At 36.5% G+C, this 20,469-nt stretch overlaps 1 protein-coding gene across 1 annotated transcript in view; it reads right to left on the reverse strand.

Moving 5' to 3' along the window:
• LOC150077754 (cell adhesion molecule Dscam1-like) overlaps window positions 1-20,469 on the reverse strand; it is a 156,892-nt gene that overhangs the window by 9,787 nt on the left and 126,636 nt on the right. The window contains exons 8-16 of the mRNA XM_090385434.1: window positions 18,603-19,010; window positions 18,179-18,340; window positions 15,709-15,996; window positions 14,704-14,823; window positions 14,397-14,570; window positions 13,417-13,576; window positions 2,467-2,615; window positions 2,137-2,268; window positions 1,559-1,726 (exon numbers count right to left, since the gene is read on the reverse strand). Coding sequence (XP_090241560.1) covers window positions 1,559-1,726; window positions 2,137-2,268; window positions 2,467-2,615; window positions 13,417-13,576; window positions 14,397-14,570; window positions 14,704-14,823; window positions 15,709-15,996; window positions 18,179-18,340; window positions 18,603-19,010 — 1,761 coding nt within the window. The remainder of the gene's footprint in view (window positions 1-1,558; window positions 1,727-2,136; window positions 2,269-2,466; window positions 2,616-13,416; window positions 13,577-14,396; window positions 14,571-14,703; window positions 14,824-15,708; window positions 15,997-18,178; window positions 18,341-18,602; window positions 19,011-20,469) is intronic.

Genomic DNA, 20,469 nt, shown 5'->3' on the forward strand with positions numbered 1-20,469 from the left:
AACATATACGCTCATCAAAAATTGTCGATTTGATAGATGTAAAAAATAAAAATTAAAAATTCACATAAAACGTAGTATAACTAATAGTCACTAGATGGCAGCACCTATTGTAAGTTGATATATGAGTTCATAAATATTTTATAATTATTAAAATTACTTTTTAAAATAAAATTATACAGCTACAAACTATTCTAAAATTTTTATTACTTATTAAATGAACTTATCACATTAAGTTAAAATATAAAATGGCTTAAGAAATATTCGATTTGATAAATGTAAAAAGTAAAAATAAAAAATCACATAAAAATTAGTATAACTAATGGTCACTAGATGGCAGCGCCTATTGGAAGCTCATATATAAGTTCATAAATATTTAATAATTATTAAAATCACTTTTTAAAATAAAATTATACAGCTACAAACTATTCTAAAATTTTTATCACTTATTAAATGAACTTATCGCATTAAGTTAAAATATAAAATGGCTTAAGAAATATTCAATTTTATAAATGTAAAAAAAAAAAAAAAAAAAAAATCACATAAAAATTAGTATAACCAATAGTTACTAGATGGCAGCACCCATTGAAAGTTCATATTCATAAATATTTAATAATTACTACAATTATTTTTAAAATAAAATCATACAGCTACAAACTATTCTAAAATTTTTATTACTTATTAAATGAATTTATCGCATTAAGTTTAAATTTAAAATGGCTTAAGAAATATTCTGGCGTTATATTTCACCTTTTTTTTGTTGACAATAACTTTAGAAAAGCCATTTCAAAGTTTTAAAAGCGATAAATGACAAATCGATGATGGTGTTTATCACCTCGGGTTTCGAAATTCAATTATCCCAACGTCTAAAGTGATTTAGGACCACAAATTATTTTCCAAAATGGAAAAAAAGAAAATCTATAAATCTAACCGAATATAAATTGCTCATCCTGTCTTGTGGGCTTTTCAACAAAAGAATAAAAGTTCTTATTTCTTCCTCGCTTGTGTCTGTGTGCGTCCATTCCTCTATGGCGCCTTAGACGAGCTGTTTGAAGGGAATGGTTGGACACATAAATCTTGTGTGTTGTAACATCTCGATGGTAGAACTGAGCCAAGAATTTTAAATCCGTGGAGGCAGCTAACATTTCACCACAATTGATCACTCGTGGAAGAGGAGAATATGCCTTCTGTGCCACTTGCAGCGATCACTCACCAACTACGGCTCAAACAGTTATTTAGACAGGATGAAATGATAGTTTGGGTAGCCAGGCTATTGCGGATAATATACCGCAGAGAATCATAGAAAGATATCTTCCTCCATTGCAACATTCAGAGGAATCATTTTCGTTGCCAATTCGCGAGTGGTTTATACGCCATATATATATTTCTTCAAAACGATTTCTAAATATTTAACGCTGCTAACCATTGGATTTTATAGCAGGTGCTTATGCTGCCATCTAGTGAAAAAGTGAAAAATAGTGCAAAGAGGTGGAAGTTTATCCATAAAAAGATAAATTTAAAATAAAATCAGCGATAATTTTATTTGAAAATATTTTCTGACCTTCTTCTTCTGTTATGACTTTCACAACTTCACTAGGGTCACTTCGACCAATCACATTTTCTGTTGTAACACGGACGTTGTACAAAGTAACTGGATGTAGACCTCTTAGAACTGCTGTCGTATCTTGACCTGGAACAATTAACTGCGATGTAGGACTGTCCCAGTTTTCTGAAAAAATTGAAAATAATATCTAAAGTTCATAAAAACTGAAGCTGCAGGTTTTCTTCTCCATTTTATAGAACTAATTTTCTTGGATCCTTGACCAGATTTGAGTCAGGGCCTTTTCCACCCCGTTTGGCAAGGACTGTGATTATAATCTGTTAGACATTGAGTGTCTTATTTGGGTTTCTGAGGGAACCCTAAAAAGCCAAATGCAACCTCACATGACTCGCATATCCCTTCCAATTAAGCTTTCATAACTTAAATCAGATCACACCAATGATCTGATTTATATAATCAGATCATGGGTGTGGACTTTGCGCGCAACATTAACTCTATTAACGCGGAATGAAAGAAAAGATGAAATTAAATAAAAATGATTACATTAAAATCATAATACTGTAGTATTTTCAATTCACCTGTTGCTGTTTTATATTGAATTATATTTCTGGTAATTGGACTGTTCCCATTAAACGCTATTTCCCACTGAATGCTGCAAGTTCGACTTGTGTAATTTGTAATGGTGACGTTAGACGGCGCTTCCGGTATCTCTGAAAAGATAAAATAAAATAATTCTAATAAGGTGTTTAAATATGAAATTTGTAATCATTAAATTAAGAAATGAAATAAAAATTAAAATGTGTACGATAAAATTACTTTTTGTGATTGTCGGGAGTTAGAAAAACAGAAATAAAAACATAAATTTAAGACTAAAAAAGTAATTTGTGCAATGCCCGGTCACAGCTCACCTTGGACAATTAACTGGATGCTGGATTCATCACTGCCATAGTCGTTCTTGGCTTCGCATGTAAACAGTGACGAATCCTCTCTCGTTGCCTTGGATACTGTCAGTTCTGAAACCACGGAATTCTCTTGAGAAACTTCGCTAATGGCATACCTGCCGAGGATTTAAGAACATTAATTAGACAGCTTGAAAATAAGCGGGAAAAAAATCAATTTAGTGGGATGTACTTGATGCAAATCCAGACATTACAACCACCATTTCTCACAATCATTCTCCGTCTTAGCAAAGGATATTTGCGTGGAATTTTTCGTCTCCGCATTCCATTATGTGCTACAAATAAATAAAACATTCAAACTTCCACGCGGAATCACATAATCCCTTCATTAAATCCCTAAAGACGGGAAAAATTCCTTCTCTAATACTCTCGGGGTATTTGAAATTATTTCTGGTAGCTGCTGCAAAAATTAGAAAAAGATCAATTTGTTGCTCGCAGTTTACACTGCATTGCGGAAAGTCAAGATGCACTGATGAGTTTTTAATGATTTGCATTTGCTTTGAAATAGAAATGACTCCTCGTACAGTATACGAGGCGTGACAATAAAGTTCCCAGACTGGTGCTGTTGAGGTCGTGTTCGATAAGTTTGAAAATAAACAGAAGTGGTATGTTGTAGTTCAAACTTCTTCCAATAGATGGTAGTACAGAGATTCTCTAGTAAGCAGAGAGATTGCAAGTAACAACCAGTTTCGTTAGTAGGGTTAACGTTCAGTGTCATGATTTTGCAATGGAGCAACTAACGAATATCAATTTTTTTTCTTTAAACAGGGAAAATCAGCAACAGGAACATATGAAATGCTGAAAACATATTCATGGTCATGAAACGTTAAGTGTGTTTGAGCCGTATAAGCTGTTCAAAGGTGGACCTGAGGATGTTCGCGATTGTCCAAGAAAATGGGCATCTGTCAACCTCTTGAAATGAAGACAGAGTTGCAAAAGTTCAGAAAATCGTGGCAAGAGATCGTCGTTTGACCCTCAGAATGGCCTAGAGTTAAACATGAATACGGAGATGTTTCGCCGATGAGCAAAAGCAACATGCAGTGGACTTCAAAATCATCACCAAGGCCAAAAATGTTTCGTTTACTGAAGTCCAGGATCAAGATAATACCTATCATGTTTTTTTTTTACATGCATCTCCCCGTATTCGCAAGGAATTTTTACCAGACGGGAAGATAGTCAATGCAGGTGCTTCAAAGACTATTGAAGCGCATTTCCCAAGTCAGGCCAGAATTTCGAGAGAAAGACTATTGGTTCTTCTTGCAAGACAATGTTCCTACACAGTCCACACTTATTCTGAAGACATTTGACCAAATCAGGCATTGTATAGATTAACTATCCAACCTTTTTGCCCTTTTGGGTAGCACTGTTCGTATAATTGACGTCCTCCACATACCAGGTTGAAAAGATTTGAGTTCGAATCCCATCAAGAACGCTAGAAATTTTTATGGGCCTTTTTCACAACGTAGCTGAGTATATGAAAATACCACAGCATGGTATTTTCTCCGGGAAATTCGTGTTTTTCGTTCAGAAATCAGCAAATCGACCTCAGAATACACTCAATTTATATACATTTCTCTAATCAGAAATTTGCGCAATTTATGCAAATTTCTCATTGTAAAAACTTTTGAGCATTGAGGCAAGCAAGGCTTCCGAGTTTTTGCACATACCCTGTAGTTTTGAGGGAGTGTATTGAATCATTGAGGTTAGTTATGAAGGCATCTTTGGACACGGGGGAGATTCCTTTGGAGTGCAGAAGTGACAATATATCACCAATACATAAAAGCAGTTCTAAGAGTAAAATTGGTAACAAGAGACCAGTTGTCTGACTTCAATGGTAGGAAAAATCTTAGAGGCAATGATTAAGAGTGTAATCCAGGGACATTTAGATAGATATGGAATTCTGAAAGACATACAACGTGGCTTTGTTAAAGGTAAATCATACTTAACTTAGTAGGCTATTTTAATAAGAGCGCAACTGAGGAATATCTAGATAACAATGGTGTTCTCAAGGAGAAATACGATTTTGTAAAGGAAACATTTTGTTTAACTAATCTGATATACTATTATGATAATGCCACTAATGGCTGCAGAAAATAAATTTTACATTGATTTATTTTGATTTTAACAAGCGCATATGACGCAGTCCCATACGAGACTTCCACATAAATTGGAATATGTTGGGATCACAGATAAGTTCTTTAGATTGATCACAGGATGGTTTCGGGTTAGGAGGTAAAGGGCCGTGATTAATGATTATTCCGAGCAGTCCAGGGTTAGAAACAGAGCAGTTTAAGGACGTTATAAAATATTTCTGTTTGATTTTCTTAATTGATAAAGGAATACAGGACATGAGTTCTAAATTTGCTGATTTGAAGATTGATAACCCAATAGAAGGCCACCATCAAGAGGCGCTCCTTCCTTGAGGGAGGTTCAAAAGAAGTGGCAGAAGACAAAAGGCTTTTGGGTGTTGCGATACGAGCTGAAATGAAATTCTTCATGTTATATCTACAGGCAGAAATGAGAGCTCATCTATCGATAATTTATCGAACATTTTCTTGTAGATAGGGCGGTCATAATCCCGCTGTATAAGACAATCGTAGCACTACAATTAGAATACTGCGTCCAAGTTTGGAGTTTGCACCTAATGATAACATAGAGTTTCTTAACACGGTTCAAAAATATGAGGAAAGACTTCGAATATGCTACAGAGTTTGGTAACCATGCGGCTTAAAGGATACCTGTTGGGTCTATACGGCTGAGGAGAAAGTAAAATGAACAGGGGAGAAATCTTCACTCTTATAAATCATTCTCAGTGCCATAAATTCAAATTATGGCGAAAAGGATTTAGACTGGAGTGCAGGACGTTTTCTTTAGTCAGCGGGTGGCAAATCGGTGGAATAAATTACCTCCGAAGGTAGTTGAGGCTGACAGTTTAGAGCGGGATTGGTACCTACAGGGAAACACTTTTTAGAGGTTACTAGAGCAGAGAATCTATGGATTCTTTGGACTGCATGGTTAACATCAGTCCAAATGAAACCCTGATACATCTGCAGCGAAAATTAATTGACAGAAACAGGTAACCAAAAAGGGAAGTTTAATTCTCTAGATAAAGTTCTCATTTTGGTGACTTTCATTAAAAAAATAAAGGAAAATTTTAATTAAACTACCTTTAATTAAAAAAAATGAAGGGGATATTTATGTTTATTTATCATCAAAATAATGAACTACCTTCTTATTATGAAAGTAAGAGAATTACAGGGGCAATTTCAGAGTAATTGAACACTTAAAATCGTACACTTTTCATTTTTGGTTCAAGACAAACTTAAATACTACGTTTGCTTACTTAAAACTTCAAGTTCCACTCTAAATCGACGTAACACTTGCCAATGACACGACATGCATTCCACCTCTAGTCCATTTTCATCCTCTCATTTGATTTTTTCCAAAAAAATTTAAATTTGTGTTCTTTGAAGGACGAGTGTTTTCTTAACACTCTATTCATCACATGATAACATTTCCATGATTAATTAAATTAAGGGGATATCGAAGCTTTAATTCCTAACCCTTTACCTGACAATTTTCTAAGGATGACTCATCACAACAAAGTTAATTAACCGCAAAAGCAGAGTGCCTGGTGGGAAAATACTACACTACGATATTATACATCCATACTGATAGCCCAAAAAGTGATATTTTGGTACAAGAACTATATTTTATTTTGTCTTGAAGTAGAAAATAGAAATTTACTACCGTTTTAAAAGGTGTTCGATTAGTTCTGAATTACGCTATACTAAATAGACTAGTGAGCAAATATTTATAGCAAGAGTCTGTGTATACATTTCCCTACCATTAATATCTGGACAACCCTCCAGGGACGGGACAACAGGTCCTATGCATACGTCACAGAACCTGCTATAAATATGCACACTGGGTTTCGAACAGACAATTGCAAAAATAGGCATGCAAGATGACACATCCAAGAGAATTACCTCAAGAGTTCAACAGAATTGATCACCTCAACAAATGCTAGACGCTGATAAACATGGTGTAAGGAGCGCGAATCGTTGACTGTAGAGCAGTGGAAAACAGTCCTGTGGATAGACGAGTCGAGGTTCGCGCTCTACCAGTCTGATGGCCGTTCTCAGTGTGGCTAATGCCAGGGGAATTCCTGATTGTATCCTCCAAACAATGAAGTTTGGTGGGTCCTTTCATGATTAGGCTTGGACCCATTAGTCGTTATCAATAAAACCATGAATGGTTTTGTTAATAACGACTTTTGTTGATAACAGCCTGGACTTCCAACATTATGGCAATACTTCGGGGAAGGCCCATACCTCTATCAGCAAGACAACGGGCCATGCCACATCACTCGTGTCGTAACCGAGTGGTTTGAGGACATGGGTGTGGAAAAGTTGGATTGGCCAACCCAGAGCAGTGATCAGAAACTTATGGAGCACCTTTGGGATGTATTGGATCGTCGGATACGTGCACGTCGAGATCACTCAAAGAACAAGGCCGAACTAGTGGTTGCGTTAAAGGCCAAGTGGAGAAACATGTCACTCGACATTTATAAAAAAAATTGGTTGATCGAAGGCAGTTATAAAAGCAAAAGGCTTCAGCACAAAATGTTAAATGACATAATAAATGCTCTTTTTTATTTGTCTAAAGGCAGGGGTTCGGATATTAATGGCAGGACAGTACATATATATTTTTTCTGTGTTTTTTAGATGCAGAGGAAACAATATTTGTAATGTGCTTGTGCCAAGAGAGATTAGAAGTCAGGGTAATCCCCAAAAGAGATATATCCTTTTGCCTAGAAATTGGAATGTCACTAAAGATAAGCATAGGAGCAGAAGAATCCTTTTTGCGAGATATAAGACAAGACTGAGTTTTAGAAGGGTTGAAATCAACTAAGTTGTCGTTCCCCACTGGAGAATTACCTGAAGATCGGCATTTAAGGAATTGGTAGCAGATTTTCGAGAAGTTGAAGCTGATTGAGCAGGACAAGGTTTCTCAAAATGGAAAGTTGAATGCAATGTGCTATCATCGGCAAAACTATGGATAGGATTTCCAGTCAATGGAAGAAGGTCATTGATATACAAGAGGAAAAGAGTGGGGGAAAGAACTGAACCTTGGGGGACACCGGCATTAGTGGAGAAGTTAGAAGACAGAGAGCCATCAACCAACACCCTCACTGAGCGATCAGAGAGAAAACTAGTGGAGAAGTTAGAAGACAGAGAGCCATCAACCAACACCCTCAGTGAGCGATCAGAGAGAAAACTGGATAACCAATTACTAAAAACAGTTGGCAAACCATAAGATGGAAGCTTGATGGAAGATTTGAGTGCATGGTCGGAATGGAAAACCACCAGATTCTGTCAGTACCTTGTGATGAAGGAAATCACCTGCGGGAGATAAGACATTCCGGTTAATTACTCGGGAACCAAGCATTTCCGGAACTATGTTGATATAAAATATTTTTATTGTCTACATATGAGGAACTCATTCCTGAAGTTATGCCGTGTATTTTTGAGACACCCTGTATATATATATGACTTTCAGTAATTTCATTGCATCATTATCATTATATATATATATACGCTGTGCTGCCACTTAATTAGGAATACCTACGTAGTAGCGTGTTGAGCCTCCTTTAGCCTTCAAAACAGCCTGAATTCGTCTAGGCATGGATTGAACAAGATGTTGAAAACGTTGTGCAGGAATGGAGTACCATGCAGACATGTGTGTGTCACGCAGTTCCTTGAGATTCGAAGGAGGTGTAGGCCTGCTGCGAACAGCCCTTTCCAGCTCATCCCAAAGATGTTCAATATGATTGAGATCCGCGGAGTGGGCGGGCCACTGCAGCAAAGAAAAGTCATTATCATGTTCCTGGAACCATTCCATGGTGATTCGGGCTTTGTGCACCGGCGCATTATCCTGCTGGAATTAACCATCTGACTGAAGATAAACATGAACGGATGCACTTGTCGACATGAACGGATGCACTTGGTCAGCAACGATGTTTAGGTACGATGTGGCCTTCAGACGTGAATCTATGGGTATCAATGGACCCAATGTGTGCCAAGAAAACATTCCCCACACCATAACACTGCCCCGACCACATTGCACAATAGTCGTCAGACCTGACGGGTCCATAGATTCATGTTGTTTTCGGCAAATTCTGAGCCTTCCATCAACTTTTTCACCAGGAACGTCGACTCGTCAGATCAAGCAACTGTTTTCCAATCCTCGATAGTCCAGTGCTGGTGTTGATGTGCCCACAGGAGGCGTGCTCTATTGTTCTTCATTGATAACAAAGGTACGCGATGTGGCCGTCGGCTGTTGTAGCCCATTCGCGACAAAGTGTGACTAGTGGTCTGTTGCGATATTTTGTTCTGCTCGCCAAGATTGTATTCTGACGTGATATGCGATATTGTGGCTAGTCTGTTTGCTTGCATAATTCTACCCATCCTCCTCTGACTTCTCTAATCAACAAGCGATTTTCTTCCACAGGAGTGCCATTGAGAGGATGTTTTCTGTTCGTTGCACCATTCTCGATACACCCTTGAAACTTTGGTGCGTGAAATGTTCACGAGAACTGCCGTTTCAGAGACGCTTTGTCCAGCACGTCTTGCACCTACTACCATGCTACGTTCGAAGTCCGTCAGATCACTCCTTTCCCCATTCTTGCTACTGTTTGTACGCTGAACTGATATTACAAAGGTTGTTCTGCTGCATTTATATCCACAACTATGGTCATGTGACTTGCAACGTTGTGGGACAAACCATTTGTGTGCATAGCAGGGGTGTACCTAATAAAGTGGCAGCACAGTGTATATATATATATATATATATATATATATATATATATATATATATATATATATATATAGGGCGTTTCAAAAATACACGGCACAACTTCAGGAATGAGTTCCTCATATGTAGACAATAAAAATATTTTATATCCGGGAATGTCCTATCTCCCGCAGGTGATTTGCTTCATCGCAAGGTATTGACAGAATCTGGTGGTTTTCCATTCCGACCATGCGCTCAAATCAGGAGCAAGCGGGCACGCACTTTTTGTACGGTTTAGCGGACTGCAATGCCTTGGAGGCTCCTCGTTTGTACCACGAAAGTTTAATATATCTTTATTGCAGGCAGCGAATGGTTACATGATTGCCTGATGCAATAATACCCACAACAGCGACAATGCTAGGGGTTTAACATGAAATAACTAATATAGGAAAAATTACATAAAATATAAAACGTATAATTACAAATTTTACATTTAAAATTTATATTAACATGGGAAATGAAAACACATGACAAGCGATGAAAAGACGATGTCAGTCACTCGGTCGAAGACGAAAGCTGTTCCTTGATGATGCGTCTTCTGTAGGATTTGTTCTCTATGAACGTTTTGTAGTCCACATCCATTAACTGGACGTTGTGGAGCATCTCCATGGCCAGGACTCTATCCCATATCCTGAGCCTCCACGCCACAGACTGCACAGAGGGGATCTTAAGGATTTCGGAGGATCCTCCAATTCCAGAACAAAGATGTCCAGACAGGAAAACGTTGGAAGGCATCCTTCGCCGCCTTTGTGGTGAACATGGGACCTTTACACCTTGTGCTGCCGACAGAGGATGACCAAGATCTACGACTCTTGAAGTAGATGAGGAGATTTTGAATGTTGTGCATGCCACTCATGGAATCAGCACACACAGAATAGTTATGCAACTGGCTGTTCAACGTTCGATTATTTGGAGAGTGTTGCGAGAACTACAACTGTATCCTTATCATCTGCAACAAGTACAGGACTTGTCACCAGCAGATTACCCTGAGCGAGTAATGTTCTGCCAGTGGTTCTTGCAACAGTGTGGTAAAACTCCTTAGTTTCCTGCCTTAGTGATATTCACAGATGAAGCACAGTTCACACGAGACGGAATCCAAAACTTTCATAATCAGCATCTATAGGCTGAGGAAAACCCACATGCAATTCTTCCATCACATCACCCACCGCGGTTCAGCTTCAACATCTGGGCGGGTGTTTTTGGTGATACGTTATTTGGTTCCCATGTACTTCCAAACAAACTCACAGGCCAGGCGTACAGAAACATTCTGGAAAACAACATGCCTGATTTCTTGGATGACACGCCACTGATCATTCGTCAACAAGCACACCTCACGCACGATGAAGTGTGCTTGTTGACGCTCATTTCAACGAATTTCGCTACCGCACATTTCAGCCACCTAGCCCGCAATTATCTGAATCGAGGGTTTCCTGTTCGGTGGATAGGTAGAGATGGACCAACTGCCTGGCCTCCATGCTTAATTGATTTAAACCCACTAGATTTCTTCTTGTGGGGCCATTTAAAGTCATTGGTGTATTCGACTCCGATAGCTGATGTGAAAATTCTCCGAAATCGAATTGTGGCAGGTTGTGAGACAATACGAAACATGCCAGGAATTTGGCATCGTCTTCGCGAGTCCATGAGACGTCGATGCGAGGCCTTATTCAGGCAGAAGGTGGACATTTTGAACAATTACTATAACGTGATGTGAACAGTTAAGTGTCATAGAGAGACCTTTAAAACTCAGAAACCAAGCATTTCCGGAACTATGATGATATAAAATATTCTTACTGTCTAAATATGAGGAACTCATTCCTGAAGTTATGCCGTGTACTTTTGAGACACCCTATATATATATATATATATAGCGATTCCCTGACCATTATTTTCCTTGTGGTCCTCTGTCGAGGTGGGGCATAATGGTCAGTCTATTTTTGATTTTTGTTTTATTTTATTGTAGTGGTTAACACCTCTGTTGGTGATATTTCACATAAATTTTGACCTGGTACCCATCACAGGGGGTACCGCTAAATTTCTATTTAATTGGCTTTCAAAATTCAATGAATTATTATTCTTTCATTTAGATTTTCTAAATTATTTTACAGTCTCTACTGCAATATTTTTACTCTTGTTACCCTTCTCCCCCCCCCCCCGTTTGATTTAGGTTTAATTCTGATTATTTTGGCTCTTGTCTTACCATACTGCTGGCATTATTCTATTTTAACTCTTATTCTTATTTATATAGTTATATATATATATATAATGATAAAAATGCAATGAAATTACTGAAAGCCTTAGTAAGCAGGAATGAGAAATTAAAATTTATAGCAAAATTAAAAAATATATATATCCGGGGTACTACGGTAAACGAAGAAAAAACCGACTACCCTAATGAAAAATAGACAAAACAGTATCAGTGAAATTGTGTAATTGGTAGGAGAGTTGAGCTAACAGGTGTAATAACCATGGAAGAATTAAGAGAAGAGGCATGCTAAAAAACAAATTATCTGAAATAAAATGCCGTTAATATAAGCATAATTATTGTAAGTATCTAAAGCTGTGGGGTCCTAGGACTTTAACTACTTCATCAGGGGGGCGAAAATTGTAGAAATTACCGCAATAAGCCAGGTTTCTGTTTCTGTTATGATGTACACCTAAAAGGTATAAGTATACATCACAGCCGACCCGACAGAGACCAGAAGGATGAATAAAAGAATAAATAAACTTTAAAAAATAAAAATAATAAATAAATAAGTTCATGCCGATAGAATCTTGTGGAAAAATAAGAATGAAATAAAAAATCAAATAAATCTAAGCGATGGGGCAAAACAAGAAAACTGTTAGCTCAACTCTCCTACCAAATGTACAATTTCACTGACAATTTTGTCTATATATATATATAATTAAAATGGATTAATGCCATAAACGTTCTCTGAATTTCTCCAACGCGGTGTGGAACTGTATTTAAAATTATTCAGTAAAAATACTGTGTACTATAGACAATTAAGATTACAAATAAAAATAACACAAACTAATTATTCAATTTTTAGAAACAAATAAAAATCTAATATAAAAAATAAATAAACAGTTGTTTTATTTTATGATTTCGTATCGGTTATAAGTATAAATAATATTCGAGAAATCCCTAATTAATATTAGGGATTATTAGGGAATATTAAAACTCATTTAATCTGCAAATGTTTTTAAGTCGATCTGATAGAAACAGCCAGATTTTGAAAGGCTTTCAAGCGTTTATTAAAACAGTCTTTGGGCCATTAAAATTTCAGCCACATTCATTATATACAATATAATTTTTATTTTATTATATTGTTGATCGCTTAATTTTAATTTAAAACTAACGATATACTTTACTATTAATATAGAAAAAATTTCAGATTTAAGTTGTTAGTGGCGCCATCTTCTGGGTTGAAAGACAACTATACCTAAATAATACTTTTATTTATATTCCTCTCGGACTTGGAAACTGAACAATGGACATTTTGGGAGAAAAATTGTTAATTTGTGATCGTTGACCTAAATCCAATATACACTTTGTGATCTTTGACAAGAGCGAGTCAGTTTTGTTAAAGGGATCAGTCTAACTCACAGGAAATTTCTGAAAAAAAGAAATTTTAGAAGTTAATAAGTGTCATTATTTTTAACAGCTGATAATTAAAGGACACTAGTGCCACCTTGTTGAAATTTGCGAAACTATTTTAACCAAGTTTGGTTAAAATAATTTCGATAAATATATATGAAATATATATTTATTTTAAAACATATTTAAAGGATTATATTGTAATTGTATTTTGATATAATTATTTTATAATTATATTATAAATTCATTATATAATATTATATTTTAAAAAAGTATATACATAAACTGATATCGTTTACAAGACCTAATTTCTACACAGAAATATCCCAACTACGAGAGCCTGTCTAGTTGCGAAAGAGGCTTGCAATATGTGTTTTATAGCATAAATGTGTGTGTGTAAGGTAGGCAAGCTTACGTCTCACAGGCTCTGTCCTTTGCCTGCCCACCTCGTGTCCGATGCCCTCCTCTGTGTGTCGGTAATTGGTTGCTTGCTCTTCTGCCACTGAAGTGATATCGGAAGTTCCCCTTTGGCCTCGCACGTCAATGAGATGTCTGCTCCCAGTTTGACAACATAACTCCTGTATTTGATGTCGAAGTGAGGAGGCACTAAGCAACGAGAAACCAGGGGGGAAATTAATTAGCACACGGACCAACTCTCATGGAAATTGTAATGATTAAAATGCAATTATTCATCAAATTATCACGTTAATATTCAAAGCAATGTAAAACAATCCTGAATCCCGTGGTGCTGATAAGTTATAGTTCCCCAATTGACAAAAGAAGATCCACTATTTCTTAATTACATTTATTTTCTATTTATTACTTTTTCCCCAGTCTTCACTGTAATCAAGTGATGTAATTCTTCTGACAACTTTTAGGAAACGGTTGCGAAGGTGCGCTCAAAATATTCTTTCGTTTAGGATTCTAGAGTTTGTCTCAACTTGAAAAATGCATTTCTCACCTTAAAAGCTCTTTGGTGACAGTATTTGCGACTAAAATAGAGTGATCGATATGGTGAGGAAACTGTGGACAGACCTAGTTGGAGACTGCATCTCAATATGTCATGAATTTGAGTCTGGATAGCATTATTTTAAATTGAAATTGATTGTTAAAAAGCATTCATAATAAAATATATAAACTATATTACCAATAAAATATTATAGAATAGAAAAAATCCTGAAATAACCACCTCCCGGGTACAAATAATCGTTCTATTATATTGCTTTGAATTGTCGGGTCTTCACCATGTCCGTCCATCTGCCCGTTCGCATGTAATAACTCAACTTCCAATGATAGATTTTTTTATAAAATTTTATATTTGGTGTTTTCAGAAAGATTTGTCGAGCTAATCTAAATTTGATTAAAATCGGACAAATAGTAATCTGACAATTTGTTATTTATTACAAAAATGATTATGCAATAATACCTCTAACTCGAAGAAAAATGGCTTTGCTTATCCCAGCTCCAATCCCATTATATGCTTGACAAAGATAAAATCCCGCATCATCTTCTTGGACATCTCTGATAACAACGGTTCCATTACTATATTGCTGAATCCGGGAACTGGAATACATATAAGTAAAATTCCCTGGCAGAGAACCTAAGAAGTAAACCGTAATTACTGAGACGAAATCGCAGTTTCGCCACCTGGTGACAGAAAATCGAATAATTGTTTAAAAATTAATATTTTAAAAAAATTAGAAGTTAAACTTTTTATTAAAAAATTTTCTTACCTCTTCCTTTACGCCACGTGATCACAGGAGAAGGAAAACCATCCACAGAACAATCCAATCTAACGCTCTGACCAAGGACAACCGAAGTATTTTGGGGTTCATGAGTCCATTTTGGTGGAACTAGAAAAAAACATTTAATTTTCAGCTTAATTTTTACACGTGCAGGTTTATATTAACAGAGCATAATTATAATTTATATTTAAATATTTTTACATAAAATCATTAATAGGTACAAATGCATTTTTAAAATAAATTCACATTTTAAATAACCAAAAAGCCATTGGTAAATATATTAGAAGAAATTCATAGCTTTATCTGGCATTGTAAACTTATGCGCGTTCCAAATTCAGCGCATGCGCCGAAAGAGATAAATGCGGCAGTTTAACCGACCTTTGCAGATCGTAAATATGAATAATTAGAAAATAATTGCACTCCAGTTTGCTATTTCACAGTGATTAATAACTGTTGTCTTGAAAGGTTAAACAGATTTGTGCTGGCGAATAGGAAAGCTCCAATTGAAATTTATATCCACCAACTTCGACTTCTTTAAAGCGCATTACATTTCGAAACTATAGTTAACAAACACTGTTAGAATGATTAATGATAGTCACGATGCATATCCAATCCCCTTCACCTTTAATTAAACTACAAAGATGGCCGATGGGAGGAAAAAATCATAGATTCACTTTCAACACGTTCACGCTTTGTTTGAAGAATGCTTTTCTGCAATGACTTCAAAAGGTAATTCATATCTAATTAACAACTGAGACCGATTTCTTAATGTATTTCTGATCGGTATTTGAGTTAAATTGCCAAGTACAGCAGATAGAAAATTATTAGAAACACAGGATCAGATCAATTTGGTACCAATCCCGGATATTAAATTAAATATTATTAAATTCTCATCAAATTTCAAGTTTTTTTTTAATATTATTCTTAAATATTTTAAAAGAAAATAAATACATACAAATTTATGTTTTCTTTTATAATGAACTGTTCTCTTACCATTGACTATGAGCTGGCCGGATCTGTTGACAGAAGCAACTCCATTGGAGGCAATACAAGTATATTCACCTTTGTCTTTAAAATTAACTTTTCGGATAGCTACAATGGAAGAGTCCTCTAGAGTTTGAATAGACAGACTGTCATGAGTTGTTAGCATATGACTGTCCTTCATCCATTTAAATCGAATTGGAGGATCGCCTTTGGACACAGCACATACCAGCCTTGCTCGGGATCCTTCGTCAGCAGACAGACTATCCGGAAATACCTGAGTATCGATAACAGGAGCGACTGTGGAAGAAAACCAAATTCGGATTACAGAAACAACATGAGTAAAGAACTGTTCACCTTTGTTAAATAACTCTTTAAACAAATAAATTTGTTGGCCAAACATTTAGAATATTTATTTAGTATCTAGTAGGGCCACATTTATCCCGAATATTACACTAAAAGTAGTGACATGAATTCCACTAGATGTCTGAAGGAGCTTGCCTCCAGATTTGACAATTCTTCCATTAGGATATTTGTTAACAGCTGTATTGCGGTTGGTAAAGAACTGCGAAGACGAACTGACCTTTCCAACATATCACAGACATTCTCAGTTGGATTTAAGTCTGGTGAATACTACCAAACCAGGTCTGGTCATAAGACTACCAAAACAACAGATTCTTCAACCCCTGCCACAGAGTTCGGCTGTAAATGTGTCTTTCTACGCTTGTATTGAATTTTTGCTATAATTTACATTTGCATACGATACATTTAATTATCTGTTGACCACAATTGCCAAAGGTTTCTAATTATTTGGCCTGTGAGTATATATTTGATGATTTATCTAATTTTAATTGCATACGTATTAAATAAGCAGCAGTACACTTCTTCATTACAGCCACTACAAATTAAACGAATTAATATATTGAAACAATACTTGAATTATATTTTAATCTTCGACAAATTTTAAGTCCAAAAGTATAAATTAATTGTAATAAATATTTTAAAAATAATACCAGAGAGTAGATGAAAGTTAACCTTCTGTCTTCCATTGGCGTACGATGTTTCCAATAGGTGATATTTGGAGTGCCACTCTTTCTGTTATTTGGCAAATGGATATGTCCACTGTTAGACAACCTACTATTACACTTCTAGTGTCTGGTTTATGTAGTATTGTGTTTTGTTCTGTTGTTGTGTCTCTAGCTGATTGGCCACAGGGCCCACTGTGGGTCCTATGTTGCCAGCCACCACCACTGGGAGGTGAGCCAGGCTGCCCATCACACTCTGACTGGTCCCCACGGGTCGCCTAAGCTTTCTGGACGGAGACTAAGTATTAAAAAAAAGAGGGAAGAGAGTGGGCAAGATAGTACAATGATGGAGTCAAATTAGGCTAAAAGAGAAGGAGGAGGAGGAAAGAAGAGGTGGGAAGGGAGAAGTAGGAATCACCCCTGGTCTGGGAGCCCACCGACGGCCAAGGAAAGGTGAGCAGCTTGCAGAACAAGGATGGTCTGTAAAGATTTTTGCTGGCAGCTGTGGAAAACCACCGGTGGCGTCGGCCCCTGATTACTATGCCACAGTTATATCTCTAGTGAAGGATTGAGTTTTTGTTTTCGTCCTGTCTGTTTCATCTACCTGTAATTGAGTGTGCATGCCTTTTATATTCTTACCATAATTTTTGCCTCTTTTTTCGGGGCTATAACTTATTTTAGTTTGGCTTTGGGTCTTCTCCGCTGTTATAGTAAACTTACTGGAAGGGGCTCCCACCACTGATTGAATAACAATTATAATAATCAGAGAAGTGTATATTTTTTGAAGTTTAAACTTCCTGCACCGGACAAACTTTTGAAGTGCGTCCAATGCAGGAAGAGGTTGCTGAACACACTTCCTGTTTCCCTGCTCGTCAAATAACACCACATGCCAACTGTACATATACCCACGCATCGACTGTTCACTAGTTCATCTTGCCGAGCTTTTATTCCCTTGGTGTAGTCCACTTGCTCCTATTAGAGTAGATTCGAAACCACAAAACAAAACCATTATTGTTTTCTATGATTCACAATTAACCAGTCAGTAGGCGATGTTACTTTAATATTAAATGTATTAAAATTAGCAACTATTATACTTGGGAAGTACACTTTGACTTTAAAAATCGTGTCCACCAGACCCTTAAAATAACCCGTTTTGGATGTTCCGAAAACATTATTTTAATTTTAAAATTATTTTAGTTTTCTCGTACATTAAAGTGATTTGTAGACGTGCAGGTGTCCGGATATTAACGATGGCGCAGTGTATGTGGCAAATGTAAAGCATTTTGACTTGTCGCTGTTTTGTGATAAAAAAAAAAAAAAAAAAAAAAAATGTAAAATTCAGTTAGGGTTAGCTAAGCCTAAATCGTTATTGTTGTCAGCGTGATTATTTTGAGTTGCAATACTATAATTAGTGACTGGCAAGCAAATAACCAATGATCATGAATATAAACACTTGCCTACAACAGATACAAGTGCTGTACCGCTGGCTACTTGTCCCAGGGCATCTCTGACAATGCACGTGTACTCCCCTTCGTCGGCAGGTTTTTGTGCATTCTTGATTTTCAATATCCCGACTTTGTCCACTTGTTGGCGATGATTAACGGGGAGAACCAATCCTCCTATAAGAATATAGAACAGCAGGCTGTACAGTTCATATACAGCAAGATTTACTTAAAACGAAAGAAAGAAAAAATCTTCTGCTGAATAATAAATATCCGTGGTAAAAATATATAAAAGTTTTAATCTATTTAATTGCAATTAAAGTTATTTTATAACCTAAGAGCGTTAAAAAGTTATTTTTGGCCTTCAATCATTGTTATATTTTCATTACATCTTCACGCTTTGTAACTAATGAGCATTAGTAATTTTGTTTTCACTGACCTCTTTGCCACGAGATGCTCTCAATGGGATACCCACCAACAGGACACCGCAGGGAGAACTCGTGTCCAGACACAAACGAAACTTTGCCGATTGGCCTCACAAAAGGAGACCCGAATACATTGAGTCTTCCAGAATGGGATTTAGATTCTACGTCATTGATGACATCACACCTGTATTCACCGCTGTCTTCCACTCTAACCTCTGTAATGTTTATAAAGCTGATGACGTAACCCTCATTTGTAATGTGATCACCTTGGGCTACTCGTTGACTTTGAGGGGTTGTAGCTCCATCAAGAGTCCATCTGATGATTGGAGGCGGATTACCAGAGGCTTTGCAATGTAAAGAAACAAACTCTCCTGGATGGACTATCTTGTCTTGGAAAGTTTGTAGCAAAGCAGGAGGAGCATCTGGAAATTAGAAATTTCTTGAAAAGTTATGTCAGATGTATTTCAAACCTTAAATGAATATGTTTTTTTAAAAATAAAAATTAATGGAATCATTAACACGTATAACTGATTACAATGATTATGTCCAATAGCTCTCTGCAAGGCAAAAACAGCAGATGTTTGCATCTACTCCAACAAGCTATCCATACAGGTAATCTAATCCCCTAATTAATCTTTGAATATCTAATTTTATGGCTGCAGATTAACTTTTGGACACAATGTGTATCTATATAAGTAGAAGAGCGCGTAAATCTAAAGGAAATTGCAGTTTCTGAGACCAATTTGCGAGGAAATAAATGTCATCAAATGCTGTTCTAATAATCTGCTACTTGTTTATATATGTGTGTTGTTTCAATGAACCTCAACAAACCCAACTTGCAACATCCTATCCTTTCTTAAATACAATGTCAGTTTTTGAAATTTCTATTAAGAATTCCCCTCCCCAGACATAAAGAAGTCCATTTAGAAGAACTACAAAAATCGCACACAGTCAGGGTTTAAAGAAGCATCGCTGCATTTTCCAAGATATATTTGATTCGTTGTCCATAAAGCGATGTGTTTCTTTAACTACCTCTGGCAACCTTCCAGAAACATCTTGGGCTTATCCTGCTCAGTTATTTAATAGAAAGACGCGGCTACTTGTGATCTATCCACCTTTCATTTTATACATAATACTACTCCAGTCAGTTTTACTTTGCAAAAGCCATCCTCACAACGACAGCTAATTACCAGGGAAAAATCGATTAAACTCTCATGTAGATCGGCATTTCCCAGAATACAGAAAGAATTAACAGGGCAACCGTTGCTCCCAGGAGTTTAAGATCTGTGTTCCCATTAGTTCTAAACTCCATGCTCCTACACATCTTCGTGATTATACACCTTGCTCTTGATGTACGCTGCTTGTCATTCGAAAGAAAAGTGATCCAACTAGGCATGAATGACATGGTAGAACTTATATGTTTATTTTATTATTTTTGCATATAATTCCTCTTGTCCTCAACGGATCAATTCCAGTTATTTTATAGCGAAGTTAACCATCCGAAAAAGAAATTCTTCTTAGACCTCAATCCATTGAGATCCTTCTCAACGTTAAATTGTTAATAATTGGATAAAACGGCGTCCAGGAAGTGCTTCTTTTACATTATTGAACGGATGAAAATCGCTAAGAGCGAAATCTGTGTATAAGGAGGGCGAGGTTATGTTTCGAATCCGCTCTTTTAAAGATTCAACTAAATATAATTGACACTGTCGTAAAAGTAACAGCACCATGTATTTAACCAGGAATTCGAATTATAATTTTGAATTAGGGAAAAATGTCATTATCTTTCTAGCAGACTTTTGGGTCTTGAATTTCTCTGGGGTGATGGACCCAAATGTTTCCACAGAAGGGACTTTTGCTTGGTTTTTGGAGCTGAATGAT

Source organism: Mastigoproctus giganteus, chromosome 11 (genome assembly GCF_048544385.1).
Source record: "Mastigoproctus giganteus isolate SK-2022 chromosome 11, ASM4854438v1, whole genome shotgun sequence".
Classification (NCBI taxonomy): domain Eukaryota; kingdom Metazoa; phylum Arthropoda; class Arachnida; order Uropygi; family Thelyphonidae; genus Mastigoproctus; species Mastigoproctus giganteus.